This window comes from Aythya fuligula, chromosome Z (genome assembly GCF_009819795.1).
Source record: "Aythya fuligula isolate bAytFul2 chromosome Z, bAytFul2.pri, whole genome shotgun sequence".
Taxonomy (NCBI): Eukaryota; Metazoa; Chordata; class Aves; order Anseriformes; family Anatidae; genus Aythya; species Aythya fuligula.
In genome coordinates, this window is record NC_045593.1 from 78,884,055 (window position 1) to 78,911,983 (window position 27,929).

The window sequence follows — 27,929 nt, forward strand, 5'->3', positions numbered from 1 at the left end:
CAATACCTGGCTTGGTTTACATTAAGGTTGTACATAATGATAGGAAGCAAACCTTTACTTCTTTTAAATTTCAGCACCAACTCCTTCCCCTCTTCCCCTGAACCTTTTTTTTTTTTCTTTTATTTATTTAATTTTTTTTAGATAATTTCTCAGCAGTGTCTCCAAAAGGAAAGGAATCCCTAAGGAAGTGCATTCAGGAGCAGAACTGGTTGCTGGAATTAATTACTCCCATTAGGTTTGGTACCCTGCTGAACAGCAGCATTTTTCTGTATCACCACCCTGCACTGATTTTGACTACAACAACAAGAGAGACAAAAAGAGGCAGATTACCAATGTCAGTGAAGGGTCCTACCCTATGAATTAGGCCAGGTAACTGACACATGGCTTTTGCAGTAGCATCTTTACAGGAACAGCAAGTATCTCCCTTGAAGCAAGCACTTTGGGGAATTCACACCCATAGGATCAGGCAATCACCTAGGCTCAAAATGGCCTTCAAGTCCAACCACCAACCTGACCTACCAAGTCCCATCACTAAACCATGTCTATTAGTGCCCAGATTATGACTGAGATGGAAAATGACAATTCTGGTCATCTTATCACACTCACATTTCCCACACATCATAGAAAACCTTTTTCTTCTACTAATGGTAGTGTTTGATGTAAACAAGTGTTGTGCAGGGAACCTGTAGCTCATCAGGTAAGTAGAGCTTAGTTCACAACAGGTTTCCAACAACTGCAGCACTGATAAGGTAATATTCTTAAAGAAGAAAATGCACTGCCTCTGTGATGAGTCACATAGCTGCCTCTGGAGCTAAATTATGGATGTAGCGATCCCAAACACTTCAAGAAAAAGAACTTACTTATTAGTGGCTGCATTTTAAAATAAATAGAAGATTCAGAATTTCCCTTTTTGAAGGAGAGAAAACAAACAGAGTTAAACAACCCCAGCCCATGATAGAGAAGAATTTATCTCCAGGGTTCATCCAAAAGTGCTGTGAACTGCCCATAAGTAGCAAGTAGCATTTATGCACATGATGCAATCACCTCTCAGCAACCATTATCACAGCAGGCTCCCTGATGTGTATGTCAGCACACAAGCTTTTAAGAAGAGGAACAGTTGATAACAATGGCGTTTAGGCAAGGTTCTCCCAAAATAACTACCAGTTGGAACAAAGCTGTTCGAGTCATCCGCATAACACATATTACAACAATAATTTTTAAAGGCATTCAGTAGGCTTTTACCCAATTTTATAGGCTTTCTAGTGAAAATTATAAAAGATAAACCAAATAAGGCATGCAGAGAAAATTCAAAAGGCATGTAAAGCTAACACTGTGAAATAACACATTGGTAGGACAGCCACTTAAGTGATATTCAGAAATCTGTGCCTTACTTTATGCCTGTTTTAGGATACCATGGAATTGCTATTGGGTTTATTCCTTGCAATATGGAATTGCTGAGAGAAAAGGGCATACAGATAAGTTTGCTTTCACATACTTTTTCTTACAAATGTGTTTTGACTAAATTCCGTGAAAGCAGCATGATGATAAAATTGCAGTCAGTGCATTAAAAGGTTACAGTATTATGCATTTTAAAGAAAAAAAGAGAGAACTACCAGCAAACAAAACAACAACAAACAGACAAATTTAAATGTCACGCTTGTTTTTCTTACAGAACTATTACCCAGTCTTGAAGAATATGAGTCCATTTTACTCATGGACTGAATTAATAAGAATCAGCTAATAGTGTAAGTTAATGGCTAGTTTAGACACTGAAAAAACAAGTGATTTTAATGCCTTCTGTTTTTTTAGAACAAGAAATATTATCATACTCTTAAGACAAACAAACAAACAAAAACCACAAATACTTCTTGACAAATTTTTGACCATATTAAAAAATATGCCTTATAAAGGACTTATAGAGTCCTAACAAGTGATCACAGGGGTCCAGGTTAAATTTACAGGTTCAGGCAGGTTCAACTATGGCAAGGCTTAGAACAGAACAGAAAATTTTAGAATATAAGAATTAACTCTGCAGCTCCCTGCCATCTGTAGTTAATTAAAAATCCACTGTCACCCACAGGAGGAATAATGCACCACAGGGTATTTCTGCAGAGCCTCTGCACAATCTTGGTTTCTTGGCATCATTGATGGGGCTAAAACTGGCTGCAATAAAACAGCCTCTCTTTTACTTGCAGAAACACTTTCATCTGCTTCTCCACCATAAAATACAGCAATAAAATCTTTCTCCTCTCCAGAAGTTGCTAACTGCTGTTTCAACAAGCTGCTCTAAAAAACTTTCAGCAAATCCCAAGATCTGCAGTTATTCAAATGTTAAATAGACAAGGCAACTGATACTTCCGTGCTATACGTGTGTAAACTTGGGGAAAAGACAGTAATCATATTGCTAAATTGCTTAGCAACTGTAGGTAAAAAAGCTAATATGTCATAATTTATATGTGGAAAGATTGCAGGGGGTTAGTACCACATGTCTAGCACTATTGAGGCTTCCTGCTGAGAACTCCACTGCAAACTGGCAGCTGATCAAAACACTGCTATTTTCAACAGTTCAAAAAATGTAAATGTGTCAGCAACTGGTCAAATAGGCTTCCATATGGTGATTTATTGCAATCTTACACATTAGCCTACTACTGACTTGTATAAATCACGCTCAGGTGGAAAACATCGCCTGCGTGCATCTTTATCATGAATTCATATGCTGAATCAATCTCAGTAGTGTCAGACTTGTCTCGAACTTTTGAGCATTCTCATTTAGACAAAGATAATTTCTATGGACCAAGTTTCTTCATGTGCACAAATCTCAGGTAAATATGCTTTTCCAGGGAGCTTTGGAAGGACAGAAGCAGGACGAAAACCTCTCTCAACAGTAGAGAAGCCAGTGAAACAGATCTGCAAACACTGTGTTAATTTACAAAGGAATATTCCTGGTTGCTGGAAACCTTGCAACATTTGGCTAGCTCTGTATGCTGCACAATCTGACCTGCAATGGAGCAGTGCAACTAAGGTACCAAAAGCATGAAGATCTGTGCAGCCTTTCATAGCTTCATCATCTGCACGTGGCATGGTCAGGACGGTTATAGTCAGGATGGTTATACTCACAACGGGGAGCAAAAAATAATCCCAAACCAGTAAATCTTCCCCATACTGGCACCACAAAGAATAATGCCTGTGAAATTTTATGTGAAAGTTTACCTGCAGCCACTGGGACTGGTCATTGTGTCCAGAGGTCCAGGCATTGACTTTGCCTTGCTTGTCCAGCCGAGCTTTCCTGGGCTCCCAAGCAAACATGTCCATGTTGAGCGTCCGGAAAACACTGGAGGCAGTAATTTGATAGTCCTGTATATGTCCCGACTTCATCCCTAGGGGTTCAGAGCAACCTGGAACAGCAAATAAGATCTGTGACACTACCTACTTATCTCTGTAAGTGGTTTAGTTTTTTCCCTTATGGAAAAGACAACTGGCAATTCTCAAAGAAAGGGCTTTAATCAAGAGTACTGTTGGGGGAAGCTGCAAACAAACACATGAAAAATAGCCAATTCAAGGCACTTTATTTCAACACTACCTTGGAAGAATTGAAAACAAGATAGAGAATTCAAAGTATTTTATGCTCACATAAATTTATGAAGGGAAACAAACAGAAAAAATCACTTTTGTCTCTTATCTTGGTTTTCTTTTCCTGTCCAGTAACTTGATATTGTTTCCCCTATTCAGTTCATTTTTATCATGTTTATATGCCTTGCCACAAAACCCATGCCCCTGTATACTGAGGAAACATTATTTTTTCTTAATGTCATTACTGAAGTATAGTGTTAACAAGCACTGAGCCCTTCTACACCTTCCAATTACTAGATACCCAGACAAAAAAGTCTCCACACATGCTGGCAGAATGGAAGACTACAGAATAATGTCTGCAAGGGAGGGAGAATATTAGTAGATAATTTTGTAGGAGAAATAGAGTTGTAGGTTTATTTGTTCAAACCAGGTGGATGTCCCACATAACTGAGTTATTTTGACTGCCGCTAAAGATAGATCTTGGGCTTCTTTCTCTCTTTTTGGTGTCCATGAAACAACAAGAGCAAAAACAAATAGAAACAACATCAATATAATAAGTGACTCTGTGTTGCTCTGCCCTGCTACAGTACAGTGAGAATATACAAAGCACATCTAGATCCAGAAGAGAGAAGAGGGAAGCTGACAACAGGCGAGACAACTGTGGATGGTAGCACTGTAACAACAGTACTGGAAGTGAGGGAGGGAAGTGAGCTGCCTGGATATAAGGTTGAAAAGCAAAGAAAAGTGCTCAAAGTGGGGGATGAATAGTGCTCAGGAAGCGTGGACATATGGCTGCATGGAGCAATGATTGATGGATGGATATTTGTGGGAACACAAACAGAGGCAGCTTTCTTGATTTTTTCCTCCAGCTATCAAAAATCTGCCTGTGTGCAGTTGTGCCAAAGTTGTCACTCCATAAATTCGGTTATCCTACTCAGATCTGTGGCTGACTTATCTCAGTTAACCTGCAAATAATATTTTAATTTACTCTAACTGAATGGGCCAGAATGTGCTCAGGAGTAACTGTGGGTGACAAGACCTTGACTTTATAAGAAAGAAGTTTTCCACCTGATATTTGGACCCCAAGCCACTGGGCTGGTTCCTTACAGGTAATCATTTGCTAAGTCACCAGCTGTGTCTCTTAAAGCACACTGGTAAATTGTGAAGACTTTCCCGTGGTTATATGACCTGTCTCAACTGGTGTTTCCTGATAAAATCAGAGAAGTGTGACTACTGAAAAAACAAAACAAAAGAAAACAAAACAAAAGAAAACAAAAAAACCTCAAAACTATCATATTGTTTTTCACTTTATTTGAGCAAGATATCAAAGCAGGCTCTCTTAAAACTTCATTTTCTCCACAGTATTCTCACCCTCATTTAAAAGACCTGAATCTTGTTTGGTTTCTTTGATATTCCTAGCAAAGACCTTTTGGTCAGATTCTACTTCTGTTTCTGCAGTTGGTTTAACCACAGAATCAGGTGGAATTATTGAGGATTCAACTAAGGGAAGATAAGCCTAGACCCCCTGGGGGGTTCAAACAGCAGGAGCAAATTAGCAAAGACAGGTAATAACAACATGCTCTTTAATGTAGTAACAACCATATTTAAACTTTGAAATACTGGCATGTATCATATTCAATTAAAAATAAACAGAGCTAACTTGGGGGGGGGGGGGGGGGGGGGAACAAACAACAACAAACCTTTTCAGAACTGATTCTCAGTGCGAAAATGGAAAATGTGAAGCCTTGCCTGTTGAGGGAACTATCTACTTAAAAACAACAAAACAATTTTCCTGGGAGTAGGAGGCAGCAATTGATAGTGTAAATAAGAGAGACTCATCTGTTGCTTTAGAGAAGGATTTTGCTTATTATTCAACTCTGAAGTATCACTCCAAGATCACAAGGGCTGTCAGCAGGAATGTTTCATCCAAGGAATCTGAAGGAGGCTCTGACACAAAAACATGGGTTGTCAAAACTGTTTTTCAGTGCTGGTCCAATCCATCAAAACAGTTCTATCTTCTCTGAGTGTTATTGATTTAGGAAACAACAGATGTGTCTGCTTGTGTGTCTGTGCATGTGTGCATGAATTAATGGCATTTCACACCTGCCTTCCTTCTTATCTGTCCCAAATGAAAAACAAAAGAGGAGTAAGATGGTTGTTGCAAATAATTGGAGAAAGTGAGAAGAACAAGGAAAACTGAAACAGATAATCTTGATGTACATGGGTTGCAGAACAGCAGCAGATCACATATGGTCTCTTGCCATGGCACCCTGCATGGAGTATGAGCACTGTTTTTTGTTTTTATTTTTTGAGAGGTGAGCTTTTATTGAGAGCACAAACAACAGAATCATCAAACTGCTGCAAAACTTTGTGTCTGTAGATAGGCATCTGCCACAGAAGTGTATTTGTAATAATGCTCACAACTCCTTGAGACATCTCCACTGTACTGCATGTTCTTTCAATTTGCTTCATATTGTTCCTTTGAAAGGATTAAACCTCCTCTTCCTTTTCTACAACCTGTTAAAATCAATGAGAGCTGATGTAGACACACTTGTGGCTAAGCTCAGAGGAGCATCTTAGGACAAAATGTTTCAGATACTTTGAATATCACCACCTGTGATAATTGTTAACTGGTGACTGTGTATGTTTAAACCCATCTTGGTATAAGTTTGGAGACATCATATTTGGCCTACCCCAATGAAAAAGGAGCAGCGAACTAATGAGGAACCTAAACCCTGGGAAAGTGTGGATTAGGGTCTGAAAATTGAAAGGATCCACATGGAGATTATTCTCTGTCGTCTTTTCTGATGGCATAATATTTTAGTCTTCTGAGTCCTGTACGTTGCTGTTATACTGAACTTCTTTCAAAAAAGCTCAACATTCCAACAGAAAGATTAAATGTCTGCAATAGCAGAGGCAAAACTGCAAATGCTTCTGCATGTGAAGGTCTATACACACCTTATCTTAGATGAGGATTCATGAAGAACTGGCAAAATCTGTGTTTAAAAGGTTAGTACTGTGGTATTTTTTATTTTCTGAAAATCGAGACATTAAAACAAAAATCTTACTATTAATGAAAATAGGATTCTTCTCCAGAGTAGATACTACTGAACATGAAAAAGGGGAGAGGAATCTAATATTAAACGTAAATGTTAAAAAGGCTCCCTGTGTGAAAGTGCTTTTAGATATTGTTAGCTTGGAGAAATATTTACCAGAAAACAAACGACCAAAAGAAAAAAATTACCTGCTTGGAAGATGCTATGTGCAAGTGTCCCCTGCTTAGTGCTGGGGACTAACTTTCCTCTGCAAGATGTGACAAACTCAGAACATTAGGAATTTATTGAAATCACCCATGGCCACCAAAGCACACCAACATCAACAGTGGACCACCTGCAAAAAGGCAGTGCCTACCGTATGCAGATGTTTGAGTGTGTGAGTGAATTGCATGAGTGAGTGACTACGTTGTGTGAAATTATCTGCTGTTGAAAGTTTGATGCTAATCCTAATAACAGCTTAATGAATAAAGGCATTCTAATAAACAGTAGCTGTGATCTGTGTCTCCCCATAAATGAATACCCTGTGGTAGAAAGGGAATTTGCAACACAGAAATGTGCAAAACACAGGCAAGGCAGAAACTTAAGACCAAGCAAATTAATGCCTGATATACTGATGGCCAACCACACAAGCACTGATCATAATTTTCAGTAAGATCTGGCTACGAGTCGTTTCAAGTAAAGGGATTTATGAATCTACAGCAGATTATACTGAACATTTTGATGAAATTTGTACTAAGAAAGGATTAACTTTTTGGATGATCTGGTGCTGCAACATAGTCTCAGTCCTTTTTGGTAGTGACTCCCTTTGAAGCACCAGCACTTGTCAAAGAAGCCAGACATCTCAACATGTTTTTCTGCCTAAGAAAGACAAGACCACCTGGAATTACAGTGTATTAGTCTGCCGTTATATATAATTATACTTCTCTTTCATTAAGATTGAAATGCTTCTGTTGAGGCTTGGCTGCCCAGGGTTCTAAGAAATGACAACCTTGAAACTGTTAGGAGACCACTGAAATTAATTCACTTCAGTAGCTTTCACAGTTCTTTGAGCAAAACAATTCCTGGTCATTCTGGCAAGGACTTACTCTAAATTGCAGTTCCAGAAATGGAAGACGTAAAAAAAATCTAATAGACTAAAGCAGCTAGACAGAATTTTCTATTTACTCTCAAACCTATCTATATTGGAAAAGGGCTACACTGAGATTAATGCATTAACTTTTCATTTCTGAATCTGGTTTTGATGCCACTAGAGGACTGAGGATTATTTAACTCCAGCTGTTTTGATATATCATTCGTGAATGGGATGACTATTGTTTGTACAGTAAGCAGCAGCCACATAAAAATCTTTCTTAAATGAATTCAGTGGTGTGCTCCCACTGGTAAAAGGTTGATCTCCTGAAAAAGATAAAAAATTTACATGCTTTACTGAATTTGTAAGGGAACACGGTTCTTGCAGAGAGTGACTAGAGGTCAGGCTTTACATTTTTGAGCTATAACTTCTGCTACTACAAACCTTAAGAGGGTTTATATTGGTTCCACTTGTTCATTTACTTTTTTGCTACATGATACAATCCGTGCTTCTGCTGGAAACCCACAGAACAAATCTAAACTGAAATCTTGTCCAAAGCAGACCAGCAAAATAGTTCTGCCTCCAGCACAAGTGATCTTCAAAGGCAGCCAAAGCAGTCTGGTACCTCTGAGGATGTCATACACACACCAGTGTGGTCACCCAGTCCTCATGAGAAATGACTCAGGTCAGCTTTGGTGCCAGGAAGATTTACAATGCGATACTGCGTAGCTGCCACATTACTCTACCCCTGTTACTGCCCTACAGCAATCTACTTCTGTCATTCATATTATTTAGATAAGTATTTTTGCTGATGTAACTTACATAAAAAGAGGCAAATTTCTGCCAGGATAAAATCAGGCCTGCCAACTGCATTTCACCAGGTGGTGAAACCACTTCGAGGTGGTTTAGGCCACAGGCACAAAAATGCAGTGCTTGCTTAAGCAGCACTACAGCAGCTTTCCAGTACCTAAAGGGAGCTACGGGAAAGCTGGGGAGGGACTCGTTGTCAGGGATTGTAGGGATAGGAGAAGGGGTAATGGCTTTAAACTAAAAAAGGGTAGATTTAGAATCTATGTTAGGAAGAAATTCTTCACTCAGAGGGCTGTGAGGCCCAGGCCCAGGCTGCCCAGAGGAGCTGTGGCTGCCCCATCCATGGCAGTACCCAAGGCCAGGCTGGATGGGGCTGGGGGCAGCCTTGCCCGGTGAGAGGTGTCCCTGCCCATGGCAGGGGGTGGCACTGGGTGGGCTTTAACGTCCCAAACTACTCTACGGTTCTGTGATTTTATGTTTGTGTGATTATTTGATTTCATGATTGTATTTAACGCTTCAGAGACACAGTGATTGCAGAAAACCCACCTGATAACTCACAGCCCAGAAGTTCCATCCTCAACGTGCAATGTCTTCTGCAAACCTGAGGATACAGCCGGACATACTGTGACTTTATTGGTGGTGTGAAGGAGTTAGCGTACGGGGTGTTGTTGTCCACGTTTCCACGGAACACCTATGGAAAAGTGACATCTTAATAAAACATGCCAGAAGCACTACTGGAGGTGCAGTTGATTACCCTGCATCAAAAATACCTGCTTTTTTCTTCTCACCTGTTCTCCATGTTTCTCTGCAAGTATTTTGCATGTTGAGGTTGTCCTATCTCCTCCAGTGCCCAATACAGAAGCTTTTAAGCAAAACCTAAAATAAAGCCCTTGTCTTGCACCAGTGTGCATTTGACACCTGTGCTGTGGGCCTTTATCTTGTCACTCCTAGGAACTCGATCTACTAACGCACTAAATTACATCTTCTTTTCTAATTAGTGCATTAAATGGCCCCTATTCAATTTAGCCTTCATTTATTTGCACTGATTGACATTTACTCTTCCCCTCTACTTCAAGAACCTGCTCTAGCTCCCACTGCGGTGTACTATAACCCTCCCATTGATCTCAGCGGTAGCTGAATTAAACCTATAAGCATTTCCCTATTTACTCCTCATCCTAACTAGATATGCTTTGTATGTGTTTTGCTTTCTTCCCTCACTACACACCTTTCACCCAGCAGTTTAATTTCCTGCCTGCATAAGAAAAAAACATGTCCAACCCTGCAAGGTGCCTTTGTTCTATCTTAACCTATACAGCAAAAGGATTTTTGCTGCTTTGTATGCAGAAGTCAGTACAAAAAATAAATGGTAACTATAAAGTGTGAATGTGTACTTCTCACTGGATGATACTGTTTGTGCAGCACAGAGATTAGCATTGATGAATGGGTTCCATGCTTTTAAGGGTTAATGGTAATCTGCCAATGTAATAAAACTAAATTGAAAACAGAGTAATGAGTAATTACTGGTAAACTAATTAAAATGAAAATCAGTTAAGTGTAATAAACAGGATTTTTTTAGCCTTGGGACAAAATATTTATAAAACCATCAATTAAAGAATAAGAAATTCTTAGCAGAAAGAAAGTCAAAATTTCTGGATTTCTAAAACAGAAACATAACAACTAGGCAACCTATATCAAGCTGTCAAGTAATTAAGCTTATTTACTAGAGATATCTCATATGTCTGAAGGCAGCTAAAACATGAGACATAGACATACACAGTCATACTCAGTGAGTCATACACAGATGACTTAACTTACCATATCCTCATTTGTGCCTTTTACTTTGTACATTGTCCACGACTTCCCATCATTACTATATGCAATTTTGTAAGATTTTACATATTCTGGACTTCCAATTCTCTTGGCACCCTGGGTTATAACTCCAGTGACTCGCATCTTCTTCTGCAGGTTTATCTGAAATGAGGGCAACAGTATCACTAACCATTTGAGGGACATAATTCTGATCCTAGATTATTTTGGTTCCTTCTTTTTTTTTTTTTTTTTTTTTTTTTTTAATTAAAGAAATGAAAAAACATAGCTGAATCATTTAAATCACTATCTTCACACTTGTATTAATTACTATTATCTTTCATTCATCATACACGTACACAGACAAACAAATAAAATAAAAAAGCACATACTATGCTTATATTATTATGTGCACTCACTCACACATTGCTACATAAGGGATATTGCTGCTATAGTACTGGGACATGGCATTTTACTTGTACTACTAGGTATTTCCTTCCTAAAGAAGAAATACAACAGTGCTTTAGTTTACTGAAGGCTGAATCTTCCGTTCTTTTAGGCGCCAATATACAAACCCTAAGTAAGAGCCTGAGTTAACCTCAAATTAACATTTTTTTATGAAAGTAAAAATACATGGATTTTCTCTAAAGCAAATAAGTAGACTTTTCTTTGATTCTCACTGAAAATTCATTTATATAAGATAATGGATGAAATGCTAATCCCAAGGAAGTCAATGACAAATTATCAATGGCTATCAAGAGATATGAACATTCCTTATCCCTATTTCCCAGCTAGCAGGGCTGACACCGCGACCTCCTTACTATTTGGAATGGCAGCCCCAGTGCAGGAATATCATGAGCCGGAGATGGATCAGGTATCTGCTGATGAGACACTTCAATCCCTTTATTCTTTATAGTGTGGTCTCAAGATTCTGTCTCACTTGGAAATGTAATCTAGTATCTATTAAGAAGGTAACATGATCAAACATCACTGTTAAAGCATCTTATTACATATAAAATGGGAAAGTGAGGAAAGACAGCATTTTACTGCTGTGCTTTTGAGGTACTCTATCTCTTTCTCTGTTATTTGTCTGAAATAGTTGGGCTTTTGATATTTTTGTTCTTGAGGAAAAAAGAAATGCCAATGTAGCTTTATCGCATTCTCACCACAAGTAATGAATAAACACTCCTACACTTTTAAGATAACAATGGTTGTTTTATCAGTTTAGACCTGGGAGAGTAGAAGCTGCCTATACAAGTTCACATTTTTACAGGCTCTTTCTAATACATACCAGGAAAACTCAGAAATATTTTCAGTTGCAATGGAGAGAATGGACTCATACCAGGAATTTAAACAGGTGGTGAGATTAGAAGAGATTCAGAGAAGAGGTTGAGTTTTGGAAAACTTTTCTTCCACATTCTCTGTTTCCAAGAGGGGAAAAAAAATGTGCACACCCCAAAAAGACAAACAAACAAAACAAAACAACAACAACAAACAAACAAAATGAGGAAACAAACAAACAACAAAAACACCACACAGATCTTTGTAAGAGGACAGCTTCAGAGACTACTATCAGCTCCCCTAATACCATTTCAAAATGTAGTTAACCCAGAATAATAAATGGACAAACACCAAGGTTTCTCAAAGACTCTTCTGCATATTTCACTCTGTATATGGAATTTAAAATTATTTATAAACAGGCAACATAGACAAATTTGTCATATATTTACTATATTAATAATAGTAAAGAAGATACAATTTCCAAAAACAAATTGGAAAGTACAGTCAAACATAACACAGTCATTGACAATTTGCTTTTTAGATATGCAGTCAAGAAATGTCTTCAAATTTCACTGTTTGGGAAAAGGAAGACACCATGGGAGATACCCCAATACCAAATAATTTTTCTTTGATCTATCTATGCATGTATCTAATGTTCTTTCAGGTTCACTCTCAATTTTTATTTTTATTTTTCCCAGATAATGATCTAACAAAGGTTTTTGTTTGTTTGTTTGTTTGTTTGTTTGTTTGTTTGTTTGTTTTGGATGAGAATGTATGTAGAAGATATTTTTTCTGGTTGCTTGGAAAGAATAATTTCTGATGAAACCATGGCTTTAGCCACTGTATAGTCTATTACCACACTGGCTCCTCCATGCCTCAGCCTCCAACTCTAATGTACAACAAATTAACCACTGCACCTCAAGAGGCTTTCTTCCTTTTAGAAGCTTTCTCAGTCAGGAATTGTACTCTGAATCATAAACTGAGCTCTGGATTTAAACAGCACTGAACTTGAAATAACTTAGGAAAGAAAAACAGGACACTGTGTTTTGCAATTAGATCTATAAATTTTGTCAATGTTTGCAGGAAAATCCTGGTGAAGGAAGAAGAAAAACACTTTCAAATCCCTACAGCTTTCTTGCATAGAAAACTGTCATGGGGCTAACTTCATGCCTGTGGTAACTCCTTTCAGTGTATATGGATACACCAGGAATTAATTGGCCCTTTGTGTCTGGGTTCCTTTATGTGTTTTAAATTTCTCAAGTCAGATCCTAGCAAAACACAAACTATTAGAACTGTGCAATGACTATAATGAAGCTGGTGCTGAAATCTTTCTTACTTAATGTACTTCAGCAGGAAGCACAGTTTCTTCCCAATGTGAAATGTGAACTAGCTCTTGTAGCACTAAAAGCATTTTCAAATGCATTTTTCTGTGGCAATTGTTAAGAAAAACAGCTTGGGATGCTCTGCTTTGTGGATACAACAGAAATACAGATTTAGGATAGGAAGTTATATATTCTAATTATATGGGTGACTGTTTTAAAACGAAGAAGTGAAAATCAGCACAGTAAGAACAAGAGTTCTTATTGTTTATTGTTTATTGTTCTTATTGTAAAATGTATATTTTTATAAAAGACAACAGCTTATTTGTTTATAAAAGACCCCTTGACATCACCTAGAGCAAACGGGAAAATCAAGGATGATAGAAGATCCATGGTACTTTGAGGGGCTTGTCCCAGTAATTTAGGTACTAGTGTAGGACAATAACTTTGGAAGAAGAATATACTTGCAAGAAGTTTGAGGAAAAAGATGAAAAGCCTGATCGGTTCTCCTAGCCTGGCTTACATCTAAGGTTACACCGAGAGTACCAGATTCAGGCTTGGCAGGCAGCCCACGTGCATGGTGTTGCAGTTGGCCCCAGGGAACAGCAACTGACACAGCATCTTACTCACCCAGCACACTTTGGGGGCTGCAGCTGCAACGTGCACATGCAGAGAGATCTTAGTAAAGGATGCCTGCTGCCATACTTCCTGACGGCACACAGCGTTTGATGAAACTTGAGCAAGGTGCCACTTAACACCCACAATTAAAGAATCAGCCTCTAACAGGTTTTGCATTTCAATGCAAAAGTTTCCTGCTGCTAGAGTAAATGATGAGCACTAAATCATGCAGGTAAAACTGGCTGTAAGAGAAAGCCCATAGTCTGATTTCAGCCCATCCAAATCTGATTCTACAAGAAAGAGGCACCGTCTTTACAATAGATGGTGCAAATTCACTATGCTGTTATGGCAAGTTAGTTAAAAACTCAGCAACTGCACAGGCTTGGCAGCCAACTCAATTTAACAGCCCTCAGGGATAAAATCTAGCACCTCAGATTCAGTGCTGTTCGCATTGCTGAAGGCTGAACATGTGTACTGCCAGTTGCCTGGTGCCTCCTAAACTGCACCATATAGACAAAACTAAGTAAAAAGAAAATCACTCAGGGAATGCTCCCTTGAGTGTGGCACATGCCCCAGAGCTGGGGAACAAAATGCACCCTTATCAGTTAAAAAAATTCCCAGCAACCCTTGAAATTTCATTTAATCTTGTTCCTTTAACCACCACAATCACCCCAGCTCCATGATTAGACCACTTTTCTCATTGCAGCACTTTACAGAGCCATGGCCTTTTTGTGCAGGAGGGGAAACAGTGACTTGCTATGTCTCCTGCTCTTGGCACTGATTCTGTAGCAGTAATTACCTATTAAACAATTTTCATGGGTGCACTAATATCTTTGACTGCAATGACTCACACAAATCAGTTTTGGGATGCTAAATCATTCAGATATCTACACAGATGAAGATGAAGATGTAGGCAATCAAAATTAAACTGGAATTTAACTTCAAAAAATATGTATCATACAGGAAAAACAAATGAAAAAAAATATTTTTTTCCCAGGAGACTGTGTCAATGTGAACAAGGCAAAGTTACAAGTTTCTACAGATTGCACAAAGCAAAAACAGTGCAAAGACAATTATTTCAAAGACATTTATTTTCAAAGACGATTCAGAGCCAATCCTATGATCTGCATGTTGCTTTTTCAGCTACACTTTTAGGTGTGAGAAAATGGAGGACCATAAAACTGGAGATAACTACAACATGTTTTTTTTCCTATAAAAACAAGAAACCATTTAATAAACTGTCCAAAGAGCTCCACAAAATAAACAACAAAAATAACTTCCCAGCATGCTTAACAAACCTTAGAACTGCAGGAAGAAAAAAAAAAAAAAAGTCACATTCATAATATATCAATGTAACAGAACAGGAGAAATTTGGGACACCGTCAATGTAAGTTCACATTCCTCTGCAATCTGTGATCAAATATTAGCATATTCAGTGTGCAGAAACTATGTACTTGACAAAAAAAGATTAAAAATAAAAATAAAAATCAGTTGCATCTGTCTCATCTACATTGTTACATGGAATAGTGGAGGAGAGAGATGAGAAGATGAAGTGACTTTAGGAAGACACCATATGTGATGCTCCTGGCCAGAATACATAACTATAATCCTCTCATTTGTTACTGCACTGTTAGCAATAACACCACTAAAATTTAGCACAGAACAGGTTTGCCTGAAGTATACCTTAACAACATGCTTCCAAGATATACCGAGTTTAAAGCTTTCATGAAGCACTGGGTCTTTGAAACTTTAAATGCAGTTTTTCATGAGGCTTTGTTCAGAACAGAAATGCAATTTACAAAGAACTGTGATGTTTACCTAGTTCAGTTATGAGATACAATAGCATTACTATAAATAATTCTCCATCCTTTCAAAGCATATATTTTTTCAATAACCTTCACTACTGTTGATGTAAAAATAGGGTTGATCAGGACTATACCAGCATGCAAAGATTTACTATAGCAATGCTTCCCTGATGATTTCATCAGTTTTTGAAAGATTGAAATCTGATTTTTTTAAGTCATGATTCTGATAAAGCTATATAGAAAGCTCCCACAGAAGCATATGCTGATGAGAAACATGGATACTTGCCAATGGAAATGTTTGTAATAAACTCAGGAAAGGAGTAACCTGACATGATTCCTGCAATACTGTGAAATGTAATGAGCCTGAAAGCTCCCTCCTATGATTTCTTCTCAGTCTTCAAGCACAAGGGGCCCTGAGCACAATGAACATTGCTGCTTCACTCAGAAGGCATGTCTGAAGCAGGGGCTGCAGTGCAGGACTCAGCATGTGATGAGGTTCAGGATGGCCAGAGAAGGTCAGTTCCTATTATACTCCCTGCTGCAGAGTATCACCATGCCTCAATGCAAAGTGCTTGTATATCTTGCCTGTCTGTGGCTTTTTGTTATTCTCCTAACCAGCACTGTCAGCAGAGCTTCTCCAGGTTTAGCTGAAGGAATTAATGCAGTCAGGATAGCAGCACTAATACGAGTCCTAACTAGCATCCAGATGAGGTAAGGTAGTGATTTATCCATGGTGGCATTCCAGCTGTTGCTTCTGTTCTGGAATGGGAGTTTGCTACATGGAAAAGCCAACTTGTTTTATATTAAACTTGTGATAGTCTGGAAGAATAAACACAGTCATTTGCTATATGTCACTTTACAAATGGTAATTCCATTGTGTGATTGCGGGATTTTACCTCGCAGGCAAATTGATGAAATACCCCGTTATTTCAGATCTCAAATCCTCTTTGTTTCACTGACCTGGATGCAGATCCAGCAAAGATTCTGCACATATTTCATACCAAATCCTCTGTAAGCTTACCCTCCTGATCGTATTGTTCAGTGTGCCTCACCCAACTCTTTCCCCATACAGTAATAACAAATGGCTCTCAAGTCTTCCCCGTACTCACAGCTTAGTCCGAGCCAGCCACCTAAAAGTAACTCAATGTCTTTGCTTTCTTCAGTTAGACTATTTATGTTTCAAGCTAGGAATGCTGAATCATTGGCATAAATTGTCCCATTCATTTAATTTCCATGTCTGTAGAAGGATCAGAATGTAGGTCAAAACAACTTGTACAGAAAACATAAATACAGGGACTGTTTGGATCAAGCTGTAATATTCATATGGAGGAGCATACACTATGAATATTACCAAAAAGCACTCACTTCATTTGGCTTTTGCTGAGAACTTTCACTTTATGCCTCAGAGACTTTACATAATTAGACAGACTAAAAACTTGCTTGGTCTGTTTCTTCTTCTTATTAAGCCATTATTTTAGTCCCAAAGGTAGTTGTTATGAATGTCATTAACAGGATGATATGAATTATTCAAATACTGGTGTGTTTAGCCTGTCATCTCAAAAAGAGGTCCATAATCAATCTCACATTGCTCAGAGGTCTGAAGCCCTGTAAAATTTCATTTCATTTACAAATTCCTGATTAAATGGGTATTAACTACCTGCAATTTAAGGTTAGCTAAGAAACACTAGAATTGTTTATTGCTATTATTAATTCCTTCATATACCTTGATCTTTGGAATCCTTTTCACTTCTTTGACATGCTTATATCTCAAAAACAAGACAAAACCAACCAACCAAACAAAAAAACACCCAAACCAAAACCCAACAAGCAACCAACCAGCTCACCAAACAAAAAAAAAACACTTCCCCAAATTGTCTAGAATAATTCTTACAGTTCCAGTCAAAGAATGTGTAAATAAAAACAATTGTCAAAGAAAATATCTAGACGTATTTCCACATGTAAAATACAATTGATCGATGGCTCTTAGAGTTTAGAAGTAAGATGACAGGCTCAGGGCACAGAAACAAACATGCCCTTTTCTTTTAATCCTACATGAAAACCCTCTTTCTTTAGGGAAGAGAAATAAATTCAGAAGGTAAAATCTTAAAATCACCATGCAAATATATTCAGTTAAAGCTCTTTAACTTGCCTTTGACAAATATCAGAGGTATTTTCTGTTGCATCCTTTCAATATGTTTTAAAGGCACTTTGGTAGCTGCGCTGCAGTAAAAACTGCGGTAACAAGTATGATCTGCTCTGAAGCCCAACAAGGACAACTGGGAAGAATTTCCATTTTGGACTTCAGCATGCCTTGCCTAGGTCCTGCATCTTCTCAAGCCAAGACTTAGATGGAAATGTGCTAGAAAATGACAGGTCTGTTAAAGAAAATCTCTTCATTAGATTTAAATGTTAGAAAAAAAAAAAAAATCTGAAATTAAATGCATCCACTGAAAGATGGAAGCTGTAGCAAAAACTGGAATAGCTGAGAGCATGCAGGAGATTAAGGCTTCCCTGGCAATGTGCTATCTCTGCTGGGGGTTTTGCAAGTTCCCAGCTTATTTTAACACACAAGGAAACTGACTTCTTTCACCAGAATACACCCAGTAAGTGATAGCAGTGACACCAAATGGTGTATGAGCAACATGTGTGGAGAGCACTTCTTAACCATAGTTCACTACCCCTTCTTTGTTTTATGCAGTTTATAACTAGAGGAGATAGAAGGGGAAGAGTTTCACTGAAGAGTGCTTTCACAGGACATGATTGTTATGGGCTATGTAAAGGACAGACCTGCTTTACTATGTCATCTTGGCTATGCCAGCCTTAGGAGATGTTACAAACCTAAACGTAGTCTGGATTTTTTGCAAGGAGTTTATGAGGAACATGCTAGCCTTCCTTAGCCAGTAACGTAACAGTGTTTTCAGTTCCTAAAAAACTTGTGATGTGGTATTTCAGTTTTCATAATGCAGATCATAAAAATACACTTTCTTACTCATTTTCTTCTTAGTTTGACATAATCCTCATAATCATCATATACCCTCTTAAAACCTTTTCCAACGGGCCTGGCTTTATGCTGCCTATCATGTTGGTCATAGTATCTTGTTTTTCCCATCTGCAAACACCTGGAAGTGATTTTCTAGGTAGTCCAGAGTCTTTTTCATTGTCAGTTTACAGAAGATCCAAAGCATGCTGAAATTCCAGTTGTAATTAGGACTTGCCGACTGACCTGGTAATGCTGATTATAACTAGAACAATTTTTAGATTCTGTTCACCTTGTGATACAATTTTTGGGAGAAATACAAATGGGAAAATAGGAGTACATGAAAGCAATACTTCCTACATATTGTCATCTTTGAGAATAATCTGTTAGTTGCTATGAGACTGGTTGTCTAGGGAGAAAGGCCAAGGTTTTAGATGGACGCAAGTGGAGTAAAGAGGTAGATTAATAAGCACACAGGTGGCAGATGGCTTTGTTTCTGCTGAAAAGACTATATCACCCACATGATTTTGCCACCCACAGATGTTATTACAAAAAAGGAAGAATAGGCTTGAATGATTAATCCCCTCTGAACCTTAAAAAATTGCCTGAATATTGGTTGAATCACAACAAACACTCACATTTTTCATTATTTCTTGAAATTAACAACCAACCAATAAATAAGTTAACATATAAATATAAAAAAATTATCCTTGAGCATCCTAATGCTTAGGGAAAAAAAAAAAAAAAAGACAAAAAAAAAAGACTCTCCTATCATTTTAATTAGCTCTGCTTTTTTCCTTAAAATATTTTCTCCTACAAAAACTGATAGAAAATAGATTTGATAAAATGTAAAATGCTTTTGGCTTTCCAATAGAACAAGAAAAGTAACAAGTAACTCAACATTGGAAAAATCTTATTGAGAGCTTCAGACTTTATAGAATCATAGAGTGGCTTGGGTTGGAAGGGACCTTAAAGAACATCTGGTTCCAACCCCCCTGCCATAGGCAGGGATGCCACCCACTAGACCAGGTTGCCCAGGGCCTTGTCCATTGTGGCCTTGGGCACTGCCAGAGATGGGATATCCACAGCCTCTCTTGGCAACTTGTTCCAGTGCCTCACCACTCTCTGAGTGACGAATTTCCTCCTAAAATCTAGTCTAAATCTCCCCTTTTAGTTTAAAACCATTCCTCTTGTTCTACCTTTATCTGCCAGGCAAAAAATTGCTCTCCATCTTTTTATAAGTATTGAAAGGCAAAATGGAGGTCTGGTGGAGCCTTCTCTTCTCCAGGTTGAACATCTCCATCTCTCTCAGACTGACTTCATAGGAGAGGTGCCCAAGCCCTCTGATCATCCTCATGGCCCTCCTATGGACCTGCTCTAACAGGCTTTCTTGTACTGGGGGTACCAGACTCAGATGAAACACTCTAAGTGGGGCCTCACAAGGGCAGAGTAGTGGGCAGGCTCTCTCTGGATGCAGCCATGCAGCCAAATCCGTATCCACCAAATGGTCCACTTTTCAAATCCATATCTCTACAATTTGGGGATCAAGATGTTATGTGGGAATATCAAAGGCCTTACAGAAGTCCAGGCAGATGACAGCGGTCAGTGTTCCCTTGTTGACTGATGCAGTTACTCCATCACAGAAGGCCACCAGATTGGTCAGGCATGCTTTGCCCTTGGTGAAGCCATACTGGCTGTCTCAGATCATCTTCTTGTCCTGCATGTGCCTTAACATTGCTTCCAGCAGGATCTGTTCCATGATCTTCCTGGGCACAGAGGTGAGGATCACCGATCTGTAGTTCTCTGGGTGCTCTTTTCTACCCTTTTTAAAAATGGGAGTGATATTTCCCATTTCCCAGTCATCAGGGACTTTGCCTGACTGCCAGGACTTTTCAAATACAATGGACAGAGGCTTAGAAACTACATCAGCCAGTTCCCTCAGGACCCTGGGATGCATTTCACCAGGTCCCACAGACTTGTACCTGTTCAGTTTCATCAGGTGGTCCCAACCCTGCTCTTCACTTACAGTGGCAGGGACTCTGCTTCCCCAACCCCTGCAAAAGAGACTTATCAGTGTCTCTTTATCTTAACCACTCATGAAGATAGAAGGTTAGAAGAATGTGAAAGTAAAACTCACTCCTGTTTTTCAGTCCACAGAATTGAAGTTCCAGTGAAATTAGAAGGTCTTTGAGATTACAAGCACAGGTCACCATTTCCAGCAGATGTCTACAGGTTTACTTCAGAACCAGTTTCCTGCTTTAGTATCATGGTGCTGGCAACTCCTACACTCCCAACAGCCTATATAAGAACATAACTTTTTTCCACCACCTCTAAAATTGCAGAGAAATTCCAAGGTGCACACAGGGACTGCAAGAGTCTGTAAAGCTCGGGCTGTGACAGAGCTTTGACTCTATGTCCAGCATAAGAGAAACTTCTGTCACAGATGAACTCAGCACCCATGTGCTGCTCTGGGGCCATCAACACACAAGTAAGTGTATATACATGCCTCTGTATCGAGCAAAAAAAAAAATAATATATATATATACATATATATATATGTTAATATATTCATATGTAACTCTACCTTTTCTTGAACTTTAGCTGTAGTGAAGTAACTTGAACCAGTTCTTTTCTAGAAGTGAGACTTGGCAGAAGACTAATTTTTAAGTAAAGATCATTTGGACTGCTGGTTTTGAAAGTGAGTATTTATGACATAAAATACAGCATTTTTGACTATCACACACCAGCACAGCATCATCTAAGTGCTTTAGACGCTGTTGTCCCTGTGGGGGGGGTGGTGATGCCCACACAGAGCTCCATTACAGCTAGCAAACCACCACACAGGCGCAGGGGCACCTACACATGCAACTTGTTATTGGCACAAGGAACCAGACAGACATGGATATGACCATTTTAGCATGCCACCACTTGCTGCTTTGATTACTTTTAATATTAAGATGGTAAATGTAAAAAAAGCCTTAGGTCAAAATAGATGGTGTCACAGAAACATAAAACAATGCATTTAAAAGTACTGTTCCTTCAGTCGTTCAGCCATACTACAGGGAGTTATTAAGGAAAGCTGATGTGCGGGCTGACAGAGCGTGTTATGGATAGTGTTTATAACAGCATCAAGTTTCCGTTGCCATGGGAATGCTAACTCTGAACCGGCTGCTTTTGTATCTCTGAAACCTCAATCAAAAGTTGTTTGAATATGTCTCTGTGTGGGTGTTTGTGTGTATGAAGAATGAAACTAGGAGATTTAAGATAATATCAAATAGACATCAGGATAGGGGACACAAGGGAGTATCTGGATGACTAGACTAGGAAATAGGCTTCCAGTCCTTTTGTTTTCTTGTCTGAGAACATAAACAGCATTTTTAGACTATGCTAAACATATAGGTGTTGAGGGAGATCTGCAGCTTGTAGACATTGGTATTGAGTTCACTGAAGTCAGTGAATTTGTGGCAAACTTTGACCATTTGAAGATATTTACTAATTCCTGTAGTTCACTGGTCCTATGTGGAGCTGCTTTGAGAGAATTCAACTGCACGTTCCTTATTAGTTTCTGTTTTCTCCTGTCAAGGACTTTCAGGTACTTACTGCCACTTGTCGATATTCTCCAAGGAATACTTTAATACTAAGTAAAATTTTGGATTGTTGACAAAAAATGAAGAGCTTAAATACATTTTTCAGCATTTAACTTACCAAATTAAGTCTTTCTATATGGTTCAAATCACCGTACGTGATGACTCTCAGATCGTATTTCATAAGGTTCACTTGGCCACATTATTCTAAGCTGAGAGCTATATTAAGTAATATTAAATATTTAATCTATGATGACAGGTATTTTTGGAAGCTGATACAACAGTACTCATGAATGAGGAAATGAACTTTGACAAAATGAACGGTTTGACAGATGGTAGTTTGCTTAGAGCCCTTACTAACAGATGTTTGAATGAATGTTCTGCAAGACCTCTGTGTATTTTAGGTTTTATCGTTTTATTAGCAAATAGATATCATCTGGTGTATACTTGCTCTTTGGAAGATCTTGATGTGGAAGCTGCTAATTATTCGGTGCCTTTTTTTTTTTTTTTTTTTTTTGAAAAATAAATAAATAAATAAGTAAAAATTAAAAAATATATACTTTTGTGTGTGTGTGTGTGTGTGCATTTAGGATAAGAACAATGAAACTTATAAAGCCTTTACTATAAGTAATTTTTTCATGTGTCAGAATGAGTAGTTTTGTGAGATTCACATCCACACAACCAGAGATGGGATTGAAGCTGCAGGTGGTGTGAGAGACACCCATGTAAAAAAATAAATTAAGCCACAGATAAATACATAAATAAGATTTACCGAACAGAAACAATACTCCAATATATTTAGAACAAATTAAAAGAAAAACAAAACAAAACAAAACAAAACAAAACAACAACAACAAAAAACTTTACAAAAGCATGAATAATCACTAAGTGTTTCTGGTGTAGAAACTGGACTTTGGATCCTCTCAAACAAGTATCCTAATCACTATCATGCAAGTCTTTGTCTTACCCTGCCAATTTTAAACGTCAAATCCAGTAACATGTGAATGTATGATTTAGTCCTTGGAGACATTTTTAGTGAATGCTGTATATGGGCAATGCTGTAGTGTTCTGTTTTTTTTTTTTTTTTTTTTTTTTTTTTTTCTGGGTGAATACTGCCATCTTCCATACAACATGCTGGCTGTGTGTGCACTCTGCAGGGCAATGAACATTTCCATGCATTTCATGGGATGCCCACTGCATTGGTCCGTAATTAATCCATTAATCCTTCTGATTTCTGCTGCGGGAACATGCTATACAAGAACTACATTTCTGTGACTGACTAGACTTAGCTGACCTTGCAATTCTAAATTACACAGGGGCCTGGGAAAGTTTTACCCAGAATCTGCTGGCGTAGGTCTCCTTCTACAGGTCACCTTTTTATTAAGAGTTTCAGTAGGAAGACTATCTATTAACATTTTCAAGAAAAATAATGAAGAAAAATTAGAAAAGAAAACTGCAAAAGGCAGAAAAAAAAAAAAAAAAAAAAAAAGGACCAAAAAAACAACTATTTTGTTTTAGATCAAAACACTAATATATTCAGATTACTAATTAAAAGTTGGGCATCTTCTCTATCAAACTAATATCTCATCTATCTAAAACTGTAATACCTCATCTAGAGTTTCATCTAAACTTTAGCATGTAGTTTCAGACAAGCTATTAGGGAACAAATTAGAAAAGTGCTGTAACGTTTTGTTTTAATATATTTTATATAAGACTTCTAGCCTTTCCATTTCAAAATAATATTTGACATTAAAAAATGACCCAAGAAATAAATAAAAAAAAAAGTATAATATAGAGCTATAAAGGGATGACTTATTCCAGGAGGAAAAAGTATTTCAATCTAATCTCAAACTAAGTATTTTGTATATTTTTATGTCCTGTAAAAGCTAGAGAAGTGAAACAAAACAAACCATTCAACCTGAACCAACTATTTTTTCCCCCATTTTTGACTCTACAATCAAGCTGAGCGGTCCAACTGAAAGAAATTCTCCTCCTTCTCATAGTAATAAAATATTTGAATGTTTTATTTAAAAGCAAATTAGTAACGATGCAGATGTCTCTGGAGAAATGGTTCATGCTATTTTAATAATGGATAATTAAATATATATACATTTTTATGTATTTCTATTTAATAACTTACATTTTTATACAACAATCTCCGGCAACAGTTTACATGATCAACCAGTTTCCACACTGGTGTGATGCACAGTAACTAGTTCATTTTCTTAGTATTCTCTGGATGTAATGTATGCCCATATCTGCTTTCTGTGTCTTTGGATTAATATCGACCTTGTAAAAACAATTTATATATCCAAAAGTCCCCAGAGCACTTTAAAAAATGAGGTGGTAGTCTCTCAAATACCATTACAATTTCTGCAATTACCAGGCTTACACCTCACAGGGATCCTCTTCTCAATCATGAGACCATCAGAAGTTACAGGATCTCTTGTTCTCAGATGTGACAGCCCAGTTGTGCAGCAGCAGCAGCAATTATGGGGCCACCAGAAGGCACTGATCTTTTCCACTTCTTCCCTAATCAAGCAACCACAGCCAAGACCAGGAACAAATTTACTCTATCCTTCCCTTAGTCAAAACTTCACTGCACACTCAGATTTTTGCTGTCTGGCATGAAATCTGGTACGTTTCACCCTGTATCTCTTGTATGCCTTCACCCACCTTCTTATCTCATTCTAAAACTGACATATTTCTGAGGCTGATGCTCCTGGGCTCCCTGGTACGTTCAGCATTTAAGTCAGGCCAGCCTGTGGCTCTGCTGCTCCAGGCTCCCTGACAAAGTTGGCTAAGTACTACTGTTCTTGTGCCAGTCAACATTTAGAAAGGTTGATCTATGGATCAGCCATATATTAATGTAATTAATGTAATGTAAGTAATACCAATGCACTGATGTTATTTATAGAACAGGAAGGTCATACCCCCTCCAGAAGTCTGAAGAATTGAGGCTCTTATCTGACAAGGCAACATTCACCCACCTTGCTCTCTCATCCCCGAGCATGGTTCTTCCACGTGCACCATTCTACCAAAGTTACTCACACACTTTAACTGCATGACTTATCTATTTTGGTACTGTACACCATTCCTTACACTGCTGTTTATACTGAAATATTTTATCTTGTCTTATGGTGTTCTTCATGACATTCCAGCTCATACGTTTTCTGTATATCCACCATGGCTGAAGTCTTTGTGTGTTACAGGAATAATAACTGCAGTGATACAAAAAAGGATAATGTTGTGTGGGAGGATAAGGTAAATTAGCCATGAACAGAAGAAAAATGAGTTAAGAAATACGAGGTTTGGATGAGTTACTAAATACAAGCTTTGGTTAGTGAAACTGGGAGAAGAACAAATCTACTGTTTAGGCATGGATCTGTAGGTTAGAAATCACTAAAGAGGAGACAGATTTAGAAGGTCCTCTTACAGGTTTTTGTTAGAGATTAGCAGTTCTCATTAAAATATTACCATTACATCACAGGAGAGCAGACCATGGTACAGAGAAACAGTCGTGAGTGGGAAGGAAAATGGTACAAACAGAGAAAATGTGACAAGAAGGAGAAGAGGGATGACTGAAGGTAAGTATGTGAGAGTCAGAATCATAATTTAGGATTTGATCCATTCCACTGAAGCATCTAAAATGACTTTGGATATGGCAGAGAGAGAATACAAACAACAACCCTGCCATGGCCATTTCTATATTGCCTAGAAAAAATATAGTGTGAACTATGTTGAAGGAAAGAACATAGATATGAACTATGTGGAAGGAAGGAGTAGAGATAAAATGGAATCAGAATTAAAAGAAGGAGCATATTTTAAAGCCATGAATGCAAAAGGACAAAAAGGTAAAGAGAAATCAGTGCTCTTTTAACAAGAGAGTTCTGAAAAGGGAAAAAAAAAAAAAAAAAAAGAAAAAAAAAAGAATATTAACAGAACAGACAAAGTGACGACAAAGTGACCATTTTGACAGATGGAACAATTCAGGAAATACAGAATTGTGGAAACACAGAAGACCAATGAGATTTATTTATTTTTTTCTCACTGTATTTAAAAACATTAAAAGTCAGTGTTACTTGTAAAGCAGTGAACAATACACATGGGTGTTGTTTTATCAGAGTGTCAACCTATGAGGAGAAACAGAGGTCAGCAGAACTTTAGAAGGGAGATATGACTTACTCTGACTTTAATTTGCTTTCAAAAACATGGTCACTGACCCTTTAAATCACAAGCCAATTACAAGCATTGTAGTGCCATTACTAATTACATGTGGAGAGTGTAAATTTAAAATGGCAATTTCAATTTTCAGGTCATTTAGAGAATGCGGGAAAATGAAATTGCATACTAATTAGTTCATGTGTGTCAGACACCTGAAAGATTAGAGAAAAAAAAACCCTACACTCATTACAAGTGAGTTATAACCAAAGCACTCAAACCTTTCATTTGTCAAGCTGCATATAAATAAAGAAATTAAATGACAAAGAAAATTGATAATGATGGAACAAGGCAAAAATAGGAATGGGCCTTTACATAATCATATTTTGTGGGACTTTGCCCATTATCCAACAGCTTCCTCTAGGATTTATCTAGCATTAGAAACTGTAATAGAGTAACAGGCCACAGCTTCAGGTTCACTGCATTAAATGTTAATTTACATTTCCTAAAAATGTAATTTCTGGTTTCAAAGTTTAGATTTAATTTCTGTCACACTTTCACACTGTTTTTCAAAGTGCCATAATCTGGACCAGCTGCTCCATCTCCCAGACCAACGTAGAGAAGGTCCCCTATGCAGACCCTCTAAATTATGATCCAGGTTGAAGTTGGTGAGACGGTCAAGAAAGTAAAAGTAAGAGTAAGCTGTTGTTAGGAGGACTTCTCCCACAAGAGCAGAAGGGAGTTATCCAGAAACTTAGCAGATCCAAGTAGCCTCACTTTTTGTAAGTTTCCACAATTGCTGAAGAAGCACCTCCCTGGCCATTATGGAAGCTGTGTAATTATAGCATACGGGACTTCTGTGCTCCTCTTCTCTCAGCATAAACTGTTCACCCATACAGGGGTCATATTGCAGTCTTGAAGAACCATACAGGGCTCCAGTGTAAAGGACTACTACACAGTGCATAAGATGTGAGTTTGTGAAGTACTTTATCCTTGCCAAATCAAAACAGGATTTCTCCAGAACACTAAAAATTACTTTTTATCTATAAGTATCATCTCCCTATCAAATTTAGATTTCTCTCTCCAGGTGTTTTAAGGAGAAAAATCATCAGAAAAGGAAAAAAAAATCCTCTTAAGATTTAAACGTGTTTTAATATTGCAATCCCTGAACTCCAAAAAAAAAACAACCACACTTGGAAAGTTCTGTGAAAACTAGAGACCAAAGTTTATTTCTGAGGAAAAATGAGAAGAAAAAGAAAGGAATGCTAGGAGCTTACTACACATTAATCATATCACTTAATTAGCTTTTTAGAGAGTGCTTACATACTAGGGCTGTCAAAATTACAGAATAACCCGCAGGGGATTGGCACTACCTAGATTGGGTCATTAACTCCAAAAAAGGAACATATTTTTCAAACCTCATGCCCTGGGCTGAAATTTGTAGAAATATTTCTCCTTTGGTCCAACCTTCCTTCCAGGTAAGCACAAAGAGAAGACTTCCCTGGGAGCAAAGTCCAAGGCACACATAATTACGGTCTGGGTAGAAACCTGCCCAGCTCTCTGAGAGCTGCCTCAATGACAGGTGCTGGCTTTGCCAAGTACCAACATGGAAGCAACTGGCTGCAGGCAGTCTGCATCCAGGTCACCTTCGACTACAGCCATATCTAAGATGGGACCAGTGCTAAATGATTCTGACTCTTTTCTCCACACATTTTAATAAAACCCACACCCTGTAGCAGCCCCACAAGCTAATGTAACATGGACATTTTTCATTATCTGTTAGCTACATTAGCTTTCCACTCCTGCAAACATAATTCGCAAGTCCCTTTGTGTTATTCTTTCCAGGTCTTTTTCAATATATAAATTTCACAAA

The 27,929-nt window shown here is 38.0% G+C and overlaps 1 protein-coding gene across 1 annotated transcript in view; it reads right to left on the minus strand.

The window, feature by feature from the left end:
- EDIL3 (EGF like repeats and discoidin domains 3) overlaps window positions 1-27,929 on the minus strand; it is a 275,384-nt gene that overhangs the window by 50,939 nt on the left and 196,516 nt on the right. Inside the window, exons 7-9 of the mRNA XM_032206563.1 lie at window positions 10,321-10,476; window positions 9,052-9,196; window positions 3,211-3,395 (exon numbers count right to left, since the gene is read on the minus strand). Of these exons, the coding sequence (XP_032062454.1) occupies window positions 3,211-3,395; window positions 9,052-9,196; window positions 10,321-10,476 (486 nt within the window). The remainder of the gene's footprint in view (window positions 1-3,210; window positions 3,396-9,051; window positions 9,197-10,320; window positions 10,477-27,929) is intronic.